At 45.0% G+C, this 14,571-nt stretch overlaps 1 protein-coding gene across 2 annotated transcripts in view; it reads right to left on the bottom strand.

The window, feature by feature from the left end:
• Positions 1 to 14,571, bottom strand: part of FRAS1 (Fraser extracellular matrix complex subunit 1) — a 173,675-nt gene that overhangs the window by 85,828 nt on the left and 73,276 nt on the right. For both annotated transcript variants that reach the window (XM_075090041.1, XM_075090042.1), the window contains exons 10-13: positions 11,930 to 12,019; positions 10,229 to 10,376; positions 7,773 to 7,916; positions 7,319 to 7,453 (exon numbers count right to left, since the gene is read on the bottom strand). In XM_075090041.1, coding sequence (XP_074946142.1) covers positions 7,319 to 7,453; positions 7,773 to 7,916; positions 10,229 to 10,376; positions 11,930 to 12,019 — 517 coding nt within the window. The remainder of the gene's footprint in view (positions 1 to 7,318; positions 7,454 to 7,772; positions 7,917 to 10,228; positions 10,377 to 11,929; positions 12,020 to 14,571) is intronic.

Here is a 14,571-nt window from a genome sequence, read left to right as displayed (position 1 = left end):
TCCAATTGGATCCTTGCAGTGACAGCTGACATTAACCCAGTCCACGTACAAAAACAGAATTAGACTGCAGGGCTGCAACCAAGATCCTGCAAAATTAAAAGCAAGACAGACTACTTCTAGAAATGACTCCTGCTGCCCTTCCAGGACTCTGCATCGGTGCAGAAGGAACCGACTTCTGGCCGTTGGCCGATCTGGTCGGGCAGGGCAGAAATCCTCACGTGCTCAGACGGAGTAATTCCTGGGGAAAGGTGGACAGTGGGTCCCAGGTCCAGTACGGGGGGGCACTGCGTATCTTTTCCTTGACATTGCCAGCAGAAGAGAGGGGACACTCCCTCACTGAGTTGAGACACCTGCTACTTTTCTCTCTGGGTGAGCCATGTATCGTGGCTGGGACACAGTAATGTTTCAGATATTCCTGAAGTGTATCACATTCTGGCAATGCAGGCAGTATAAATGCTCTCCCTGCGGCATTTGGGAACACACAGGCAGAACAGAGTGATCCTCGAGCGTGATGACGTCTTACAATTAGACTAATAACTGTATGGAGATGAATTCTGCCTCCCAAAACAGCTGTTAAATGAGCCACCTTATTCGAAACTGTACAAGTTCAGCTGTGGGGGAAATTCAGCCCATTGTGGTTACTGTTTATGAAATCTGTGGCACAGACTCATGTTCAATCCTGCGCTGTCAGTGCTTGCAGGAACTGTGCAAATTACAGTTCTTTCAGCTATGAGATCTTTTTCTCAATTACACCCAAATAAATTCCAAAGATGTTCTTAAATTCATTATTTCACAACAAGGCAGGTACTTGCTTGTGCTCCCAGACCACAGCAGGTGGGAGAAAACAGAACTTTTTGACATTTTCCCTGTATCCACAAACAATCCTAAAGTTGCACCCACCCAAGAAAAACTCATCTGCGAGTAGTGTCAGTGTAACGCAAGAACCAGCGGACACAGCCGCAGCTCACCCACAGAACTAAGAGCGTATTTACATACAGAACAGTGACAAAAGCAAACACCTTCCTGCCAAAATAAGCCCCCTAAGTGAGAGACAATTCATCCTCTCCCCAACAACAGGCGAGAGTGAAAGTGTTTGCAATCCAGGTAGCCGTAAGTAAGTTTACAGCACACCAGTGATCACCACTACCCCCGTCTCACTCCTGTTTTGCCTGGTTTCTACCCTTATTCTGTCTGCATGAGGCCATAGTTGGTCTTGGGTTTGTTAATTAACAAGATGGAGCACCTATGTTGGTGGTTATATATGAATCATGCTGCACAGCGTACGATAAGCATCCCATCTTAGTGGATCTCACCGCTCCCCAAGGCAGGGAAGCCTTATCTCCATCTCCATCCATATGTAGGGAACTAAAACACAGAGATGTGACGGGACACGCATGGGGTTAGGAAAGAGAATTTTTAGGGGTCCAGGACAATTTGAGTTCATACCCTGTGCATGGTCCTTTGACTTTCTGGGTGTTCCTTCTTCACACTTCTACCTTTGTTTATTTTCCCTTTTTTGGTCTTCTGTTGCCTTGTAACTAGCTTTTGCTTTCCCCCTTCTCACCTTCCTGCATCTTCCCACCCTTCACACTTTATTCTGGATCTCTCCAGAACACTATGGCTCTTCTAGTTCCTGAACACTCCTATCTATGTGAGGAAGCTGGGCATCCTGCACCCAAAAGGATCTTCCTCCGACTCCTGTGGCAAGTGCCGTTACCACTATCAAGCGCATCTAATTGTGGCTGAATCACAACACGATGCACATCAAACATCCCATCCTGAGGTAAAGATCATGCACACTTTTCTGCTCCAGTTGATAATTTCCCTAGCTGATATAAAGCTGCATCTCCTTCCAGCTTGGGTGATTCTCATGGCATGCCTACGCTCGAAAGCTAACTGCAGAATATGAGTTCATGCTGTAAATTCCTAAGTACTGAAATGTCCTCACTTCACCTTCCAGCCCTGGGTGATTTGCTCCTCTCTGAGCTCAGTCTAATTTTCAACATCTTTTTGAAAGGTTGGGCACCAGGACTTGGATCCTCTAATCGGAGACTTCCCACTGCACAGCTTGACCCGCTTGCAGTTAAGCTCCCTCAATATGTTGACACATCTGAACATACCCAGTTATTTGCAATGTTCTCAAGTCCTCTCTGGAGATGCTGCTCCTTTACAAGAGACACTTCTCTCCTGGCAGCTGGCCTCCAGACTCTGGTTTTAAAGAGGCAGCCTTGTATACAGCTGTATTAAAAATGCGCTTTTGATGAAAGCCAGGTCAGTTGGGCCAATGTGCTTTAGCTCCCACCGCGCACCATTTGCTGCCCACACTACACCAAGTGCTCCCCAGTACATCCTCACGTCCGTCTCTTCTCTCAAGCAGCTGCCTCAAGCTGTCCCTCTGCGTAGGTCAAAATAATATCTTCACCTCCCACCAGCACCACATGTTTTGCTGGACGTACCATAAACAACACAAAGGCTGGAAAGGTCTTTGGCGCGGCTGGAGCCCCATCCCGCGCTCTTCTCTGGAGATGGTGCCCAGCAGTACTGTCTCTGTGCCACAGTCTGTGCACGGCCGTTCTGCCGGGCTTTTGTCACCACCGCCGCTGTCCTTGCTCGCAGCTGACTGCAGTGCAAACAACTCCTGCCTCCCAGCTCGCCATCCCTTCTGGCTCTGGCTCTCTTAAGCCTTTCGATGGACACACACCGTAGGGCTAATAAAGCAGCAGGCAGGCCAGCCCAGCCCACTCGCCCGTTCTCTGCTGCCAAAAGAAACTCATCACAAACGTTATTCTAAATGCAGCCACCAAGAAAGGGAGTGAGACAAGAAGGAAGGGTGTTTCAGACAAGGTGGGCTAAGAGCACTCCCAGTGCTATAATTCTAGTGGGGAAACCTGTAATGTCTAGACTCAAGCCAAGTAAAGATACAAACGAGCACAGTCTGCAGGCTGGAGGAGTGTAAGATCTTAGTTCACTTCCCTCTTCAGTTCCCAGTTGGCTGTCACTGGCCCTTGGCAAGGATCCTGCAAATCCACCCCTGGGTATCAGAGCAACTTTCAAGTCTTCTAGTGAGGCAGCTGTTGTGTTAAAAGTGCATGTCTTCCTAGATGGGGGATGACATCTGTGGTATCTCAGCTATGGAAAGGCTACAGTGAGAGAAGCAAAGATGAAGTACAACCTACCAGAGGTCATCAGAACTTCTGAGAAGCTGCAGTGAATTTGGCAAACTGATATGAAACATCCTCTGGACTGCAAGCTACTAGGCAGAAGCCAGGCCCAAACGGCTTCTTTGGGACAGAAAGCGAGGGGATCTCAGTAACAGGGTTTTGAAGAAAGGAGGGAAAGAAGAAAGAATGCAACCTGACTTTCAGCAAGACAGCCACATTTAGCATTTGGAAGCAGTGCAAAGGACTCAAAGTACAGGATTGGTAACAAATTCCTCAGGTGGGCCCACAACAAAAAAATGCTTGGAGCAAGAGACTCAGCTCTGATGTGCTGCTCCAATCCCCAGCTCTGCTACGCAAGCCCTCCCCGGGATCAGGCTGCATGGACTCCTCTGACACAGCCGTTTCTGTATGCGAGGTAGTAAGCGCCTCCAGGAGTTATCAGCCGCCAGTCTGCACATGACAAACACGCACAGCCTGATTCATGCTCCTCGAGATACAATCCTTCGCTTCTCATGCTTGCAGCGACAGGCACCAGACAATTTATTTTCGCATGTCTTGAGGACTTTTTTGTCACAAGTCCAGCAGCTACTAAATCCCAGCCAGCATCTCCACTCTGTTTGCCAACAGATGGTACAACCACAGCTGGAGTTGTAAGCAATGGACCCCCAACATGTAGGACCCGGGTTCATGCGGATGGGACAGCAGCCCCAACCCATTCCTGCCCTGCCTGCAGAAGCTTTGGCTCTTTCAGCCCTGGATCACTGCCAGACTCAACAGCTGCTCCTCACCCAAACAGCCAGTCACCAACTGCACCCAAAAAGCAGGGGAAAAAATGGAAGCATTCAACGAGCCACTGTCAGCTAAAACATTTTTGCCTACAGCAACTAAGTGGCTGCGTGAAAACAAATCAACAGAAGTGACTGTATCGCCACGAAGCTGTTTTCACCCTTCCTGGCTATTTTCAACTCAGATTTGTAGGGGCAGTTTTTCACTGCCTCTTCCCTTCGGTGTGGATACTGGACTTACATGCAAGACCCTGCAGCTTAATCGGGCACTTCTGCTGAAGGAAAGATGTTCAAAAGAACATAGTTGACCTTCCAGTTGCAATAGGGTGTGCAGTTACTCTGCTTCCGCTGACACGATGGTATTCATTAAGCTGCAGTAACGTATCTTTCCAGAAAATCAATGTTAAACAGACAAAACTTCAGGGTGTCGCTTCCTGGTTAAAGCAAGAGCGCTCCAGTGGCTCCTGAGGCAACAGGTCTTTTTCTCTGCTCTGTTACTCTGGAGTTGCAGGGCTGTAATGTAGGAGTCACACAGAAGTGACACAAGCCCAGGCTTTTAGAAGATGAGAGGTCCTGCAAAGTGATGTTTCTGTTCTTTCATGATTGACCAGAAGTCAGAGAATCAATTGAAGATCAACTCACCAAGCTGCCTCTCATCTGCATCAGTGCAGGAATAACATTCCCAGGTTTGACGACAGCAGGGGGGCTAACGTAGATGGCATCCTCGCAAGAACACAGTACGAAGTCACGGCTCGGCTTTGGGAAAGCACAGAGAGGTTCAACTGCTCTGTGCCGCGTGGCACCATTAACCACCTCTAATCTGCCCTCCTCGCCGCGAGCTGGGCAAGCTCAGCTTAGTCACGTTCAGTCATTTATTCTCAAGATAAGCCTCCGCAGCTGGGATACGGCAGAGAAAAACAACAGGTCGTGAATAAAAACCCAAGTGCTTTGCTACAGAGTGAGACGGGTCTGTTAGTGTCAAGTTGCACATTTCAGCATTCGCATTTTGGCAGATCAAAGCAGAAACACTTGAGTTCTGCCTAGGCTTTTGAATAATCTTGAAAACATAAATAATTAAGTTAGGAAAATGCAGTGAGAGCACTGAACATTGCAAGTCCTTTGAGCCCTTCTGTTCTACCAGGCAGACATCTTTTATTTTTGCTTGCCTTCGCTTTGCCTTTGAAGGGGGGGGGGGTTTTCTCAACTGTTTCCACAGCCTATTTCTGACAAGGAAGACTTAATCTACCCCTCTGCTCTAAGCCTGATACAAATTGATCCACGATCTTTAAATACACTGCTACATAACTGAGCCTATCACCTTTTATTCTCAACTTCACTTTCTCTTAATGGTTTTAATACTTTACAGAAGCAGGTGGAGGGACAGGGGCAGGAAACAACCTGGTGTATGATTAAAATAGGGCAGAAATCAAACTACTGTATTCTAAAATCCAAAATGGATTCAATGAGACCAGATGCTATAAAACAGGAACGTAAGGAAAGATTGTGTTTTGTTACGACGCGGACAGCAGTGTTTCAACAATAGGATGGAGTAAGAAACCTGGACTTATAGGTCTTTTTTATCTCCGGAGCAAATTCCACAAGAGGGAGTTTACTGGAATTACAGCAATTAACATAGTCTAGTTCTTCCTTCTTGTGATTTTGGAACATGTTTTTTGCAGATGTTAGAAGCATTATGAGAAAAGTGTTTCTGAACAGTGTAAGGCTCGCCTGGACAATCAGATTAGAGATTTGTAAAAATACAGAGGGTGCAAAGAAAGAGCGAACAGCAATGAATTATGGACTGTATCTGAAATTTAAGACTTTATCCACTGGTTTGACTTTATGCAGAAAATGCAGCCAGGCAGAACTAAAGCAAATTGGTTTAATTCCCTTGAGGAAACAGGAACAAATTTTCCCAGCAACTTTCAGCTACGAGCATGTGCGACTGCAAATTTGGATGGAATGTACAATCAGTGATCTACAAACCAGTAATAAAATGAAACATTAGCCTTTCCCTACTGCTTCAGCAATACGTGGGCACTGCCAATTAAAACACTAGGAGCAGGTGGAAAGGAAATGGTAAAATAAAACCAAATGAAGTAGAAGATTATTTGATACTTAAGTCTATAAATTCTTTTGGACTGGGTCTCTCCTACTTATACATGCACAACGGGGCTAGTCTATACTCCCTGCTGGAGGGCAGAGGTTTTCAGACTTTCTAAACTTGAAACAAATGGCCAGCTCTTCAAGGCAAACCACTTCAGAAAATGAAGCTGGACTTAGAATCTAAAGTGCTTTTCCCTGAAATCTGCCAAAAGCCCGAAGTCTGTATTTAAGCAGGAGGGCTAGCTCCAAAGAAATTAAAGCAATGGCTCAAGAAGTTCAGCGTGTGCTCCACCCCTTTGCTGAATTAGAGCTGCAGAAATAATTAGAAGACTTCTAAAAAGGCCAACATCAAGAGGAGAAAAGTGTTAACTTTAAAGAAAACAATTAAACTGTCACGATGAAAAAGCAGCTGCCTTACAGTTTGGGAAAAGTACAAGTATTTCAAAGGAGCAGCGGAAGCTCATAAAAGCACCATCATACTTCCATCAAAGAAAAAACTGCAACTTCACAATCTCATTCTCAGCCTTTCCAATCACTAACGTATAGGATTTAGACACATTTAGACACATCTCAGTGTTTGACAGAATTACTCCTTTATTTACTTTGCAAATACGCTTCCTCAGAACAGTTAGTCCATACAACTTTCAGGAAGAGCATACCATATGAAGCAAGTGAATGGCAAAACAAAGCAAAAAAAAAAAAAAAAAGTGCAAGGAAGTATTTTCTGTGCTCTTTTCTGAGTTCTATCAATCCCCCATCCCTCCAAGCAATTTTCTGTGCACTTCAAAGTACTGTCTCCTGAAAGGTCTGGCTTTAGCAGCTACAGTTGGTCTGCACTGAACTCAGAGAAAACCCCCATGGATCAGATTGCCAGGCATGGCTCAAGGTGTTATATCCTTCGTAAAATTTGTGCATACATCCTGCTCTGTACCCCTTAATGCCACAAATTCCACAGTCACATTTCCAGAAGAAAATTCTGAATTGAAAGAGGACAGTGGTGAAAAAAGAGTGTTCAAAAGCAGAGAGTTTTAGACCAACAGAACTCATCTGCAGAGGAATTTTAATGGACGTTTCCCCAGCCAGTAATCAGTTTTACACTGTATGACTTAGTTCCTCTGTTCGCTCCTTCCTTTACTCTAGGGTGAACATTAACACCTATGTCAACAGCAGATCCCTCAACAAGGGCTCTATCTAACAGCTCGGGTACAGATTTTGTCTGCTGTTTTGCTATCCCTAAGTATTGCAGTCTTTTTTGCTTTGAGTTACCTGTGCAGAGGAGCTGATCCTGAAAGTATCCTTTCCCACACGAAGTCACACACTGCCCGTTCTTCATTAGGAGGGATGTGTGGCACGAGGAGCACTCAAATCCACTGGTACAGGCTGAGCATGTTTCATTGCAGGCTTCCAAGAGAATGAATAGAGAAGAAGGATGTATTAATCCCAAATGTCTCGATGCAGCAAGACTCCCCTGCTCTGATAAAAGGAGACAATTTTGCCTCATTCTGGGAGAAGAGTGTGAGAATTTGCATTTTCCAGGGGCTTCTACCTGAAACCTCCTCAAGTCTTAAGCCTATGGTTACTACTTAGTACGTGGCTGAATGCTTTTCCAAATGAAGCCTGGCAATCTCTTTATAAAGCCTGTGGGATCCTACAAACAAAGGCACAGCAACCCACAGAGGAGACAGTCATCTCACAGGGTATAACACCTTGCAGAAATTACCTAAGCAAATCCCCCCATCCTGGTAGAAGCCCGATTCACACGTCTCCACACAGCGCCCATTCTGCAGCTGCCTCCTCACATCTCGGCAGGCCTTACAGTGATCGAAGGCCTCAGAGCAGGTCAAACAGTCTGGGTGGCACTCAACTGGCACAAAGACAAGACACAAAGGTAGAAACCATCAGCAGTGTTTTCAATCGGGAAGGCACAAACCAATGCATACTCCAAAATCAAAGCCAAATTTATTATTTATTTTTGTTGATGGTTCAAGGTGTGTTAGCTTTGGAGTGGTTTTTATTTTTTCCAAGACTGAGTGAAAGGGGCTAAATATTATACTGCTGTATTCTAATATGTGAGACTAGTATTGCACAGACTCAGATTTTCTAGACTATTGATAAATAGGATATTCATTGTCCACATGGTTTGTGAGCAGTAAAAATCCTAAGTCATCAGGAATTAATGGTCTGAAACAAGCTGAATTTGAGTTTCCTTCAGTCAAACCCTGCACTGTCCATGCCAGGCGACAGTACAGGTGGCCCACCACTCCCCTCCAGTGAAAAGCTTAATGTCACAGCACCTTAGCAATCATTTCCTGGCCACAGGTCTCTTCTCAAATGGCATAGCTGCTCTCTCTGCAGAGGCCAAGAGAAGGACTATTTCCGCTTTACTACTGAGCTACTTTTGCTTGCGGGAAGAAAAGCTGTCTGTTCCTTCCTGACTCATCAGCAAAAAGAATCCTAGTGCTGAAAACTCTCCTTCATTTACACTAAATAACCTGCAAGTATCCAGGAGATGTATCTAAGGAAAGAATCAGGAATCAAGCACTGCAGAAGACATACAAGTTGAAGATAACAATGAATCCAGTGATAAACAGGAGGAATGAATAGGAGGCTTTGTTTCCATTTCCTTCCAGTAACTTTCCAAAGGTATATGCATCCCCAACCTTCCAGTCTGACAACGAACTGACTACGTGGAGAGGTATAGAATGGACAATTTTTCTCCAGGTACAAAGAAATTCCCTCTGCTCCAACCCAAATGTTCTCAGTGAGGGGGCATACTTGCTGGTTCTTACGTATATACAGCTATGCTTAGGGCTAAATGCTTTACACTGGCTGAGGATGAATGGGTTCTTTCTGCCTGCTTCCCCAGCACATCTGTGAAAAGCAGCAGTAAATTTTTACTGGCTTTAATGAAGCAGATGCGTTAGGGACTGATGCTCTGGGCTCACAGATTGAACTGCTGCAGGCTGGATTTTGCATTTGTTTCTCATTCCGTCCAACGCAACACAGAAAAAGACAGAGGGAAAACAGCAGGCTTTAGTCAATGAAATTTTCATTTACCTTTTAGGACACAAAAATGCACGTTTGGCTCTGTGTGTCCAATACCGTGACTTCAAAGCCTGTATTCTCCAAAATGCTACCATTGCAGAAGCTAAATGAAGAGGCCAGATTTTCAAGGGTAACCAGTACACAGTGGCACTTCTTGATAAGAAGGGGAACGGATGGGTGCTGAAAGCACTTTATAATCCGTCCCCTCCTTAGGAGCCTGTGCTGATGCTGTTCCCTTTCGAAAATCCAGGACAATTTTATCTGAACTGTACAAACCCCATTTTCCTCACTTTTCAATTTGTACTGCTTTGCATTTTTATTAGCACGCAGTAAATAACAAGCTCTAAAACATTAATATGGCAAATGTGCCAAGGCACTCCTGCAAATGACAGCGTAATTAAACTGTGAAGCTATTTTCTTTTTACTGAGATAAAACATTAACTGGAACACTCTGATAAAACCAAAGGTACATGAATGTAACAAGAAGAGCTACCAACAGGAAAAACTAGCAAACCACAGCTAAAGCCTACCATCTCTGACATGTAAATCAAGGAGCAGGACAGTATCCTGGAGAAAAATGAATTTATATGCAAAATTAACATATAAACTAAGGCTATCCCCATCTTGCCAATCAATTATTAACTGGCAGCCGTTCAGCCCCAGGTGAGCTTGTGGCAAAACAGTGTAAGCAGGTTCGTTCTTCTTTGCACTGCCAAGAAATAATCAGGAGCCCATAAACTCCAAAAGCCATGTTAGGATTCAGAAAGGAGCAGTCCCTCGCCTTATAAAACTCATGTTGAAGAAAAGAGAAAAAGACAAAACATTTCCAAAACAAAAACCCCAAGGAGAAACTCTTTTGCCAAAAGAAAGCTATCTTTTAAACCAGGGGAAGTCAGTGGGAGCTCTGGATGGAGCCCTAAACCTCTATACGAACCCTAAATATATGGAAACCAGTTAATTGGCAACTGCAAACCAAAGACAAGTTAAAATTCAATGCAGGTATCAGACCTGTAGTGGGGAAGTGAGGGCCACAGGGCTGCCAGAACAACCACCGTGCCAGAGGTGTATGCGAAGCATGTGCTCCCACCCAACACGAGTGGCGGCAAGAAACGATGGACCCAGGGTCTGTACCTGGCTCGCAGTGCGGGCAGCAGTCACCCTTCGCCTCAACAGCCAGGCTGCCCAGCGGGCAGGGCGGGCAGGAGCGCTGGAAGCAGGTCACCTCCGTGCCCCGGCATTCACATTCTCTGCACGGCCCTTCTTCCCATTTCTCTCCATTCTGCACAAGAAACATCAAACGGGCAGCGTCAGTAGCGAAGGAGAGTCTTTGCACAAAGCGTTTTTGCCATGCATGGAAATGTCTGGGTAAATTGCAAGGCTACATCAGTGCTAGTAGTAAATTAAACATTTCTAGGACTGTTTCAGCACTGAGGCCTGTTGACATGGCACTGCGTGCCCTCTGTAGCATTAACCCTCTTGCCCTCTTTGCCTTTCCAGAGTAAGGCAGCCTGCAAAGCACCTACTGAGAAGAGTCCTTGGCCCATGAACACCTTAACACATTCCCTCTCAGCACTCCCTCCAAAGCAGGGTGTTTTTCAGTTAGCAGCAAGTCCTTTCTACTTCTTCACCACCCTTCGTTTTCTCTGTCCCAAAGCATTTTGTCTCATCTCCAAATTTTGCCGCCTCACTTGTCCACTTCTTTTTCACAGACTGGTAACAGTGCTTGAGTCTGCTCTGTGTCTGAGCAGATAGATACCCGTAATCTGTCCTTTTTGTCACACTTTAAATCTCTTTCTCACCTTGACAGCATTTAATTTCCTCTCTCCCTCCTCTCTTCTGTTGCCTCATTTTCCGTCACCCAGGACTGGCCGAAACACCACAGAGAGGAAGAGGTCTCACCGGCTTCCTTCAAAACTACCCATCGCACCCGATATCTGTCTACTTTTACTAGTCGATGGAGGGGAGAGATCTTGCACCCACTATTCCCCTCCTGCGATCTGCATCCCTTGGTCTGCTCAAAAGGCCCCCGAAGCTGCCCTCAGCAGCTGAGGCTCTGCTGGCACCCCATGAGGAGGTCAAGAGGCAGCAAAGACAGAGCATTTTAAATACTCTTGAAGCTTTTGTGCCAGTTCCTCTCTTAAAAAAGAGGAAGCACAAACTGGAATAAACCTGACACCTTGATATGTTTTACCTCACTTGGGTCAGAGAGAGAGATGTGAGGAAGGAAAGGCAAGTATTAGCATTGAAAAAAACTGAAACAGTATTAAACTTCCCATTTCTCACATCTGTTGGCAAACAGCAGTGATTAGCTCCAGTCCTCATGTCAGAGCAATGAAAAGTCCATTACTAGCATATTTAAACCAAGACACTTAATGTTTCCTTTCTATTTAACTTCAGAAGGAAAGTTCCTTGGAAATATTCATAAAGTAACGGACTCCTGTTGCAGTAAAAACTATAATCTGTGGGAAACATAGGCAGAAAGCTATACATTGCCCCAGCTACGTGTAGCCTCTGCTTTATAGGATTAAAGGCCTCTTTAACAACATGAGGTGTGCAGGAAACCTATAAGTACATATATTAAATATTAAAGGGAAATGATTTATTATATCGCACAAAGGAGAGCAAGGCAAACAAACTCTGCAGCAGACACACACGTTATACACAAGTGCGTTCTGTAAATTTTAAAAGCAATCTGCAGACAATATTAATGGATTAATTTTCTGCTACACTTGCAATTAAAATCCTTCTCAGACTGGAGAAGGAGAGCCGGTTACTCCAAACCTTTATGAGCGGAACTCACTATTACGTGCTCCAAAGTACCAGGATACTCACAGCTTTGGTATGTTCTTTGTAAACACAGTAACTGTTACTTGAAATACATTCAGGACAGCACTTCCCATCTAAGTGAAGTAATTCTTCACCCTGTAAAGAGAAAGGCTGCAGCAATTCAAAAGGAATCAACACCACCAAAAATACTGAGGAATGTAGAGGCAGAACAGCTCTTGCCCTGGAATGCAATCTTCAATATCTAATTTCACCTTATCTTCTCTCTATATTACTTCTCCTCTGTAGGTAGTTTGAAAAATGTGTTTAGTGAATACTGCAGTTGCAGAAGAAACCTCAGAGAAGGCCAGGGAATTCTGGCCATTACTTCATCCCTAAATCCCGCAGAGAAAGAACCCCCCACTATAATCCACTCCAAGCACAGAGACTAGGAATGCCATATTTCTATTATGAATCTCTAGGATTTTACTTGACCACTGTCAAGATTCCAATGCATAGAAGCTTACCTTCATTTTGAATGTTCAACTTTTTTCTCCCCAAGAGATTTTCAAAGCACACGCTCTATTTATCCCAGATGGAAAAAGCCTGTTCTTTGTTACAACTGTACGACTCCACGGAATCCATTTAAATAACTCCAGTTTGAAGGTAAGAATTCAGCAACAGGAGAAGAGAATAAAGTGCCCTAATTCGTCACAACTTTTTGTGCCCGATGTGGAAGCTGAATATTTAGAAGAGAGGGACACTCTGTCTTAGGGAACCAGGACACAGCTCACAAGAAAGAGCGTCAATTTCCTGACCTAAGTAGCTTTTCTGGACCTGATTCTCACACACTGTAAGCACAGGGAAGGTAATACATACTAGTCAGAAAAGAGACACATGTATACAAAACCACTACAACTAACAAGTTACAAATGAATGACTAAGATTTGATGCTGACCTGCACTGAGGACTCATCTGTGCCTTTTAAATATCAGTGTTAACACCCATCCCAAATCTCAGTGGGCACCATGTCTCCACCTTTGCAATCAAGCTGATTACTTACGTGCGACAAACAGAGGAGTCACGACCGTTCGTTAAATGCTTGCGAGGGGCTCACATACCCAGTGAAATCTCATGGCTTACGATGGTTTCTATTTCATCATGTGGCTGATCTCTTCTGACGGCTCACAAAATTCTGCTGAGCGCCAAGTTTACCAAATAGCTTTGCTGATTTACACCAACCGGGCACCCGTTCCAGCAGTCACTCTGGGATATTTTTCACTGTGCCACAGTGGCTCGCTCGCCGATTTGCGTATGTGAATTACTTCGGACACAGATAGGGCAATAACAGCACTGGTCACTGTTAGCTTCACCAAGGTAGAACAACTAAGCCAGGCCACACCCTAGCAACCCCCGTGCATTTCTGAGAATGGGTAAGAGAGGAGAAACCGTATGGTTCTTAATCATCAAGGACCACACACAGCCTAAATCTCTCTGGGCTGGTTCTATATATTTTTGCTCTTAAATCATTACTTCAAAATGCCATTGGCAGTGGTTGGATCTCATGTCACTACTATGTACTGTAAGCTCTCCCATCCCCCCCCCGCCCGCATCTCCACCCACATACATAAACACACACTACGGGAAAACTGAGAAAAACTAGCCACGGAACATGGCTCGCCCAGCCAAAAAAAAAAAAATGCAACCACAGTACTCTGCCAGGACTCAGAAAAGGGAGAGGCTTTGCGAGATAATTTGTGGCTTTGCTGAAGAGAGATTCATCATATTCCAGGTTGAGAACATTGAAAGGCAGTGATAGGCTGGGGGGCAGAAGAGATTAAAAAATGGTTTATGCAATCTCTCTCAAACATATACACACCTCCATCCACGCGCACCATCCGTAACTCACAACACTAACTAGATCCATTTCTTCTAAATAGCAGAAAGACTCCCGCAGCTTGCTGGCTGCACGGTAGTCCCGCAGCACCCTGCAAGCTCCATCTCAGTGATCCCCTAGTTTCTAGGGCTGGCAGGGCTGCTGGCAGAAATCCTCCATCGCCAGCCTACTCAGGTAGGCTGCAGCACCCCCCTGCTAGCACCCATGACCCGTCCCCCTCTGAACATCGTCACGAGTGTGCTTACTTAGCTGGGGTGCTGGCAAGGGCTCCAGCAGGATTATTTGATGCTCTGCCAGTTTGAGTGGTTTTGGTTGAGCTCATCCACTTCAACATCCGTAGCTAACGCAGCCTGCCACATAGCTTATATTCCTAGCTCATCAGTAACCTGCTGAAAATGGCTTTTTGAAGATTAGGTCAGAATCACCACAGATACTTTCATTTGGCAGTTGCTGGAGAGGTTTGTTTGAAAGGGTTTATAAGCTAAACCTCTCCCCTACCCTCACGTAATGCTGCTATACTATGTCGAGCTGTCTAGGATTTGTAGTTCATATCTGTGGCCTCATTACACTTTAAATAGGACGATGTGACCAGAAAATTAATAGCGCCTTAATGAAGAGATGAATCCAAATGCTCTTAGCTTCACATCAGCTCTGATTTATTGATGCAGGTGCCTAACAAACAGACCTGCACCTCGAAAAGGAAAAAGCAAAAGAAAATATTTCATTTGCTTTTTGAGTAAATATTTTCCTGTAATTAATGCGCACCTTGTACTGCTGAGATAAACTATCGCTGAACCTGACTTGAGGAAGCTAG

The sequence above is a fragment of the Phalacrocorax aristotelis genome, chromosome 4 (assembly GCF_949628215.1).
Source record: "Phalacrocorax aristotelis chromosome 4, bGulAri2.1, whole genome shotgun sequence".
NCBI classification, from domain to species: Eukaryota; Metazoa; Chordata; class Aves; order Suliformes; family Phalacrocoracidae; genus Phalacrocorax; species Phalacrocorax aristotelis.
Note: the sequence above shows the minus strand (reverse complement) of the source record. Positions and strands in the feature narration are given on the sequence as shown.